At 42.3% G+C, this 9,281-nt stretch overlaps 1 protein-coding gene across 1 annotated transcript; it reads left to right on the forward strand.

Moving 5' to 3' along the window:
- Nucleotides 1-2,658: 2,658 nt before the first annotated feature.
- LOC103627143 (ESX-1 secretion-associated protein EspI-like) lies at nt 2,659-3,811 on the forward strand. Its single transcript, XM_020537742.3, has 2 exons — nt 2,659-3,405; nt 3,495-3,811. Exons 1-2 carry the CDS (start codon nt 2,724-2,726, stop codon nt 3,560-3,562), a joined length of 750 nt encoding a protein of 249 aa, XP_020393331.1. The 5' UTR covers nt 2,659-2,723; the 3' UTR covers nt 3,563-3,811.
- Nucleotides 3,812-9,281: the final 5,470 nt, after the last annotated feature.

Here is a 9,281-nt window from a genome sequence, read left to right on the forward strand (position 1 = left end):
ATTTGTGATATTATGTTTTATTGTATTTCTATGTGCCTCACCTTCGAGTGAGCTAGTGGTATTCGATCCTGGATAAGTGGCTCTTATCGGACTAGATCCGAGGGACTGACGGGTTATTCCGATTTAAGTGTGTCGTTGCCTCTAAGGCGGGACTTGGGCACTTAAGCTAGAATAATTCGGGCGGTTCCGCCACAGCTGGTATCGGAGCGAATACCATCACAGAGAAGTCAATAAGTCATGATTACCAACCTTTTCTAAAGTAAAACTTGCTAGAAACCAAGTTGGATAGCAGTCAGGACAATAAGGATAGACATAGGACATGAAGCCTTAGGAAATAGATGGGTAGCTAGGTGGCTATGTATATAGGCCATAAAGGCTACTACTACTATTAATAAGGATGTTGTAAAAGCATCCGAATACTTAGTTAGGTCTGAGAAGACGACTAGAATGAGCATGCATCATGATTGTCGTATTATAATTGTCTCTTGTGCATCAACATGCTTCTCTCACCTTTATTCCAATAATAAGAAATTATGAATAATGTGTTGTATTGCTATGAACTGCAAAAAAATGTCTTATCATGTGTGTCGTGATAGTCTTGACTAGGTTGTGTTATATGCTTCTCTTGTCTGGCTATCTAGAAAATGTTTTAATTGTTCAACCCTTTTAACAAAAATTGTTGGTTGTCCTGCTCATGAAAAGACCCCCCCTCCAAACAACCTTGAGTTTAGCAAGTGAAACCTCTTAAAAAATCATGCTTGTGTTGGTGTTTTATGACCCTTGTGTGTTTCCTCCTTGAAATTGCACCTGCACAACTTGTAGATTCCCATAGCTTGACCCCTAAATCGACTAAAACTTCATTGTGCACTTGTTGTGTCAAAAAAAATTATTGTTGGTGTCTAGTTGCACGAACCCTATCAAGGCCATGTTCCTTTCCATAGATCTTGTCCCGAATCTTCATAGCATTTCTGCTACTCATCCTAGCAGATCTTGTTTTCCTACCTCTCCTTTGTCTGAATCTGGTAATCATTTTCCTTGTGAATCATGTTGTGGCTTTATCATCCAAATCTCTGATCCTTATTGATTCTGCCCCGTTATCTGGTTATCTCCTATAACCCGTTCTCAAGCATCAGATGTTGATCTGCCTAAATCTCTCATGTCTGCTCATTCTCATACTCGTTCTCCGAGGATCGTGACGTTGTTTTATCAATTTTATCTCTAAACAGTGTATCCATTTGGTTCAATGGATGTTGCTGTTATCTTTGGATCTCTCATGTCTCTAAAAGCTTATCAATCTTGATCCCGTGGTTGGTTCCTCATATTAAATATCGTATCAATCTTTGGCTGATAATACCTGTGATGATCATAAAATAGTTCTCTGAGTTGAAGAAAATTCTCATGTGATGCTCTTTTGCCAGCAATCTCTGTTTCAACTCCGATCACATTCTTATTTTCTGAGTCATACTCTCATGGGCTCCATCTATCTGTGCTATGTGAATTTCTTATTGGTTGCGTTTGGTAATGATGTCATGACTAACGACTGATGGTGCCGCGACGAAACCGAGAGCCTACTATGGTGCACACATGGTTAGTTGCTCAGCACGCGCTGGTATCACGGTTAATAGTCGTGATCCATCACGAGACTATACCGATGTGCTCCCTTTTGTGGACACCCTCTCAGAATGATCGCTGCATTTTGTCTCGATATGTCGCGATATTCTATCCAAATCTGTCTTCAGTATCTTCTCAGATATCATCTTAGGAATTTACATCTATCTTCAGCTTGGGAGTTACATGCTTCTCCACCCTTGAAGATCCTCATTCGAATCTCGGGACGAGATTCTTTTTAAGGGGGGAAGGCTGTGACACCCCAGGTGTCTATTTCGGGTTATGTCAGAAGAATTATCCTAATCTCGGATGCTCAGTGAAAATTTCTATTTCTCGCTCGCGTATGTCTCTGATTAGCCAGACTATTCGTACACATATCACCGAATTTGGAGTTATTCAGTCTCACAAAAGACCGAATTCGGAGCCTGTTAAAACTTTTAATCTCGGAACGAATGCAATCTCGATAGTCAATCTCGAATTATAAATCTTATCTGAAGCTCATTTAATCAAACTCTCGACGGCTGTTGTTTGATCTGAGCCCGAGTCTAATTCCTCGAACCTCGATCGATGTCCGACTATTTTATCCAAGTTCGTACTCTCAAAAGGGATGCTCAATATGTCGTCCTCTAATTAATTCTTACTCGACTCGGCCAAGTATCTCATGTCTGGACCGAACTCAAAACCCCGTATCGACTGCGATTTTAAAATATCACGATTCGCCTTCACCGACTAGAAATCCAAAGCCGATCAAATCTCAGGACGATTTATTTTCAAATCACGCGTAGGGAATTATTTTCGAGCGAAATCAAATCAAACTCTCGGTCGAATTAATCGCTCAATCGTCCGTTCGCCGAAACTCTAATTCGCTCTGTTCTATGTAGAAACGAATTCCACGGGAGCATTTTTATTCGGAAATATAATTTAGCGCGACCCGAGTACGTGTTTTGGGCCAAGCCCATTCCAGCTCGGCCCATTTGGCCCATGAGAAAACCCTAACCCTAATGCCCCTCTATAAATAGCAGCCCTCTCCTAGCAAGTGGAGGCATTTTTGCACTCCCACCCCTCAATTTTTCCTAGCCGCCACAGCCATTCTTCCTCCCTGTCTTCTTCTCTCCATGGCAGCAAGCCTCTCCCATGCGCAACAGCAAATCCCATGCAGCGAGCTCCTCCCCCATGCGGTGTCCGGCCACCACTTCTTCACCTGCGCAGGATCCCCTAGCCCAACCCCTTGCGGCGGGAGCACAGCCGACGTTTCTCTTGGTGCTCAGCTCCTAGGCGCAGATCCCTACATGACCGAGCATCTCCATGGCTGGCGCTCCCCTTTCCTTGGTGCCCCATGGCTGCTCGTTCAGGTGCCCTACTCCACCTCGCACAGCGCCTGCTCTTCCCCTACTCGAAGCTTGCCATGGCGCCCCCTCCTCCCAGCCATGGCGCCCAAAAAAAATCCCCCAGCCGAGCTCCCTGTTCCCTGCTCCATGGCTCGAGCTCGAGTTTCCTCATGGCGCTCCCCCTGTCCATGGCTGCCAGCCCTTGCTCCCCTTCGCCCCACTGCGCAGCAGCTCTGCGCTCCACCCCCTGCAATGGACGCTGCGCGAGATCCCCCTGGCGCCCCTGTTTTTCCTAGCCGTGCAGCTCCCTATTCGACTTCCATGGCCGCCCAGCTCCCATGGACGCCCAGAAATTCCAGCAGCGAGCCCCCTTCCTCGCTGTTCGTCGTGGTGCCCGCCGGCTATTCGACAAAATGCGCAGCAAGCCGCGCGATGCAGCAGCCCATCCGCGACGCCGTTAAAACCCTTGGTGAGAAACCCCCGCTGTTCTTGATGTTTATTTTCCGATGTGTGTGATGTTCGATGAACTGCCACCAACAAATTTGTGTGTTTTCGCAGCTAGTGGTCGACGTCGCGCTTTGCTCGTTCGACGAAATACCGAGCCATGTGGACAGCCATGCGCCTAGTCACGACTCGTTCAGGTTGATTGATTTATAGTTTATAATATGTATGCTTTGATTGATGTCGGGCAGTGCATGTGTATATGTGGATGTGTGTAATATGTTTCGGCTATACGCGTTGGTAGGATCGCATTTGCAAATAGAGAACAAGAGGTTGTTGATGTGTGCGATTTGTAGTTTGTCTAATTACGTTTTGGTCGATGTGATGTATAGTGGTGTTTGACTAGATGTGGGTATAAAATGTTTGATTTTATGTCGTGGCAAGGTCGCATTCACGTTTTGGTAAACAAATGTGTCGTATTTGTTTTATATGATGAGTAAGTCTGGAAATACAAGTTATATGAGGATTGAATTAGTACATGTATGTGCGTGTGTACCGTGGTGTATTATAGTGGTGGTGGCGTAAGATATTTGATTGAGGTGTGCGGGTATATGTCGTAATATGGTTATACTCGCAACGAGGAAAGATGTATGCATTGGGTAACACTACGCTTAGGTCGCTATTATATAGTCGTGTGAAGGATGCTCATGATGGTCGTGAGATTGAGGAGTGATGTAGTGGCAAGCGAGAAGTAAGTTTAGTTTTTCAACAGTTAGTGGATGGTATCTGTCGGTGTTGTCATGATTTTTGTTGTAGGACGGATCGATGCTTAGCTTTAAAAATTATTGCATTCCATCCCCTTTGGATAAATAAATGTCTGGTTGATCGATTAGAGGTCTTATATGAGTGTTATCGCAGCCCAATAATTATTGGAGGCGAGTAGCGTTCATGAGTCAGTCCTCGCTAAAATTGAAGAACAATCCGATAACATGCACATGAGTGTTTTAGGTCCTTCAGTAGCAAATGCAAGTCTTATGGAGTTTATGCCATGTGTTAATGTCTCTGTGTTAGAGCCCCTAAAATGTACTATTTTAGGTGACTTGGGTGTTAACTAATTTAAGTTGATCAATGGTTAAGAAACACTGATTAATCTGCTCCAACCCATGTTTTTGAGTTGCGATGTCTAAAATGGTTCGCTAAGTCTTATACGGTGATTAGCCAACTCATGTTAAGTAGGAGTCGATTGCGTAAGTGATTGTGATATATATGTTGTGTCTCGGATTGCGATAATAATAGGCAAGCCGAAATGTAGGTTAATTAGCGGGCTATGTCGTTGCTCTAGTTAGCCGAATTGTTAGATGTTTTGTGTTAAGCTCGTAGTCACGATGATTTGCTTGTTGTAGTCTAAATACGTATGGTCATGATCGCGGGTAAAAAGTAGTAGTGCTCATGTGATGTCTAATTTAAAACGCAAATTGTTGGGTGATTATCGTGAAGAATGCGTTGTTAATTGGTGGTAGTAATTTTAGTGCACTAAATGAGTTGGATAAAATTTGTAAGTCTACTTGTTAGTCCTCATTTAATTAATTTAACTCTAAGAAATGAAAAGTGCTAGAATGATTCAAGTCTCTGGAATGCGGCAATTCTTGAATTATATAGAAGCTGAAATTTATTGATTGCTGTTTTGGGCTGCACGCATTATTTTCGTTGTGCTGTTTGTTTGATAAAACAAATCATGTTTTCTGTAGAAAAGTCATATAGAAGAGTTGTAGATAACATGATTATCTTGCTTGTACTAAAATTTGACAGCCATAAACCTGATCGTTTAGGAGTTGTGCTTTTCACAAGCCCAGCACCTGAATCTGTCGAATTTCTGAACAGATTTCAGAAATTGCAATGGTTGCTTAAGTTAATGTTGAAATAAGTTACTGGTGGTCATAAGAAAGTTGTAAATAACTCTATTATCTTACTTGTGTTAAAATTTGACAGCCATAGGTCTGACAGTTTAGGAGTTATGCTTTTTTACAAATTCAGTAACTGAATCTGTCCAAATTCTGTACATATTTCAGAAACTGCACTGTTTGCTTAAGTTAATGTTACAATCTGTTCATGGTCCTTATAAGAAAGTTGTAGGTGCTTTTCTTATCTTGCTTGAGTTAAAATTTCATGACCACAAGCCTGATAGTTTAAGAGTTGTGAATTTTACAAACTGGTTTCTGTGTTCTGTCCACTGTCAGGACTGATTTCGAAAACTGTAATGTTTGATTTAGTTAAACCTGGAATCACTTCTTGGTGATTACAAAATTTGTGTAGTACTTTTGCTAAGCTTTCCAAAAAGTCTTGGATCACTCTTTTTGGTGGTCTGAAGCTTAAGTTATGAATGTTTCACATATGAAGACTGAATCTGTCCAGTTCTAGACAGCAAAGTATTTTAGTGATGTTTATCCTTAGTTAAATATTGAATCACCTTGGGATGTTTATAAATAATTTGTAGAACATTTAATTAGCTTTCTAGAAAGTCTAGGATCACTTCATTTGGACGTATGAATCTTCAGTTATGAATTTTTAAAGTCACAAGTCTGAATCTGTCCAAATCTAGACAGCGCTGTTGTGTTAACACCTTTTGACCTTGCTAAGTGTTTAATCATGCTGTGATGACAATACCAAAGTTGTAAAGCACTTTTAAAGCTTTCTAGAAAGTCCTAGTTTACTATTTTTGGGTAAATATCTTGTGAGTTATGACTGAAACAAGTGACTGCTGTATTGCTGTCTAAAAATTCTGCTAGTGCGCTTTTGATTGTTTAGTTCACCCTTCTCGCTAAAAATGTTTGGTTTGCTCTTAAGTAATATAGACTTGCCATGACTAAGCTTAATAATGCATGTGTGTCATGTTTTATATGTTTCTTCTCTAGTTGATTGTGATATAGGAGTTTCATAGACATTGATGCCTAGGTCCGATTTAAACTTACGTTGTCTTGGTTGCTCTTGTGTGGTCAATAGGAGAACAAATGAATGATTAAGGTGAGCGTAGAAAATGTGTGTACTTGTCATATTGTATTTGTGTTGCGTAAATAAATAAAATGTGGTCGTCTTGTTAATGGTGTTAATGATGAACGCCGATAACATACGAATAGCTAGCGCTTGCGTATAGTCGTTGCGGGGTCTTACAATTAAATGTTAGTTTGCTACCATGTATTTATATAGCTTGTGATATTTTTCATTGTATTCATACATATGCATCCTGCATCTCTTTTAGGACCGAGAGGTGACGACCGTGCAAGTGATGTGGTGCCAACCACAAGATGCAGTTGGTGGACGTACTGAAGGATGGTGGACTTAACCAGTGGATGCTCGCCGAGCGAGTACCCTCCCCCAGCAAACACTATCTAAGTGTTAAATTAAAGGCAAGCCCCGGTTTTATGCATAACCGTTATATATGCTATTTTACTGCACTTAATGTTTGTAGGCTTGTACTGTGCACTTAAGTGTAGGAGTTGTCTGAAAACCCTAGTTGCATGAACTCAGGAATCCTTTTGAGATGGATACTAGTATGCTAGGTCGAGTAGCTGCTTTACTAATTAGGGATCTCGGTAGAAGTCGAGTGATTTTTCTAGCACTCGCGCGAGGTCAGGAATTGGTTGTATCCATTTTGATATCGTATTGATGGTGGTCTGTGGACAACGGTCCATGGGGATGCGTTGTCTACGAGACGGAAATTGGAATAAGGATTAAGGTGTGGTACCGTGAGTCAAGCGTTTGAACGTACTAAACATATGCCGAGAAATATGGTAAATCGGTAAGCCTAGTACCTGAGTGAACCTGCCCGCAGATTGCCCTCCTCACGCGACCTGAGACGTGGTCTCCCATTCCGGTTATGGTGGGTACAAGTGCGGTCACTGCACGACGGCAGTCGGGGTTAGTGAGGCATTGTACGCCAAGGCGGTGAGCCCCTTTCTGTTGCCAGGGAATCGATGGGGACGGTTGATGTGTGTGGGGACGGAGTGCCTCGCCACGTCGTGTGTTTAGGTTTACCTTGCAAGGTTTAAAAACTCGATTTGAATCGTCTGCTTCTCGCAGCTAATGAGACTGCTTGATCCATGCTGCTACATTGAGTAATAAGTAGAAATGTGGTGACTGGCAAAAGATGTTGGTTGATAAAAATGTTTGATACCATGTATGATTAGCTAGGTACACATCTAGTTAAAAAGGATCGTACTAAAACTTGAAAAGCTAAAACATGATTTTAGACTCAGCTAGTGCTTTTGGCAAACTAAACCCCTCAGCCAAACAGCTGCATGTCTAGAGGTAGAGGAGTAGACTCCTCACACCGGGTAAGTCTAGCTGAGTATTAGTATACTCAGCCTTGCTTGTGGCACAATTTTTGCAGGTACTCCTTAGGATGATTTGTTGCTGTTGTGACTTGGCCTTCATCCTTGCCACCGGGATAGATGGTCGAGTGGGTTATTGCTTCCGCAGGAGAGGACCAGGAGGAGTAGCGTGGCCAGGCTTCGCCATGTTACTCGATTTTCTCCGTTAGTTATTTCCGCTGCATTAAAATTTATGGTTATCATTTCTGAAACTCCGATAATGTAATCACTAATGATACTTATTAAATTTGTGGTATTATGTTTTATTGTATTTCTCTGTGCCTCACCTTCGAGTGAGCTAGTGGTATTCGATCCTGGATAAGTGGCTCTTATCGGACTAGATCCGAGGGACTGACGGGTTATTCCGATTTAAGTGTGTCGTTGCCTCTAAGGCGGGACTTGGACACTTAAGCTGGAATAATTCGGGCGGTTCCGCCACAGGCGGCCGAGGGATGGCCCACGAAATAATAAAGAAAAGTGAAAAAGATACTCATGACACTAGAGAAGCAACGAAAGCAGATGAAAAGGCTGCGGAACTCGAAAGGCGGATAGGTATTACTTAATAGCTTTTAACTTTATTGTTTATTTTTATGACTTTGAACTAATTTATGTTTTCTACCGCAGCTGAACTATCTCCTCCCCTAGAGCCTTTCGAGTCACTGGCCGATCCAAAGGCAAAGGAATCAATAGAAATTATTAGTATGGCCGAAAGTATTATGGACGAAGTCGTTACCCAACTGCTGACCGAAGCTGCAGATAAAGTTTTGAAAGAAGAAGAATAGCTACTGTAAAAACATTGCTAGAATATTATTTGCTAGACTATGCTTGTAATATTTGGTGCTCATGGGTTTTGAATGTAATATATAAATGGCTTTTGTAATTCATTTCTTTGCGATGCATGAAACTTTTATGTACATACCGTTTTTGAGCCTTCGGCAAAAAAAACACCTTCCCTTCTTTTCATGCTTCGTAAAGAAGAGCTTTAATGCTTCGTAAAAAATCCTCCAATCGTGGCAAAAACATTAATGCTTCATCAATAATAGATTTTTTCCTCCACGTCAGAGCTGATGAAGTTGTATTTCTTCAAAACTTATTTTGTGCCTTAGCACAATTTCACTTTTTCGAACCATTCTCCGAAGGTCAATATTGTATCTCCTTCTTGTGCCATTGATGTAATATGATGTATGATGTTATGTTATGCGAAATGATGTGATGATGTTATTGTCGGCGTTTCGACCCCGGGGGTCCCTAGACCGACAAATAAATTTTCGCTGCGTGTCCCAGCCCAGATGGGTTGGCGCGAGACGGAACACAAGGGGGGAAAACAGTAAGGGGAAACCGTGGCCTCGTGTTGTCCTGCGCCCAGGGCGGATGCGCTTGCAGTAGGGGGTTACAAGCGTTCGCGAGGGAGAGAGAGAGAGAGACTGTCTGCCAGCCCGTTCTCCCGCGCGGCCACCTTCTCGTACGAGAGCCCTGGACCTTCCTTTTATAGATGTAAGGAGAGGGCCCAGGTGTACAATGGGGGTGTAGCAATGTG

The sequence above is a fragment of the Zea mays genome, chromosome 5, assembly GCF_902167145.1.
Source record: "Zea mays cultivar B73 chromosome 5, Zm-B73-REFERENCE-NAM-5.0, whole genome shotgun sequence".
Classification (NCBI taxonomy): domain Eukaryota; kingdom Viridiplantae; phylum Streptophyta; class Magnoliopsida; order Poales; family Poaceae; genus Zea; species Zea mays.

What these genes read in the sequence shown, in the direction of transcription:
- LOC103627143 (XM_020537742.3), top strand. Translation starts at nt 2,724, where the DNA reads ATGGCAGCAAGCCTCTCCCATGCGCAACAGCAAATCCCATGCAGCGAG. An exon ending in CGACGCCGTTAAAACCCTTG is followed by an intron (nt 3,406 to 3,494) that starts GTGAGAAACCCC and finishes GTGTTTTCGCAG; the next exon opens with CTAGTGGTCGACGTCGCGCT.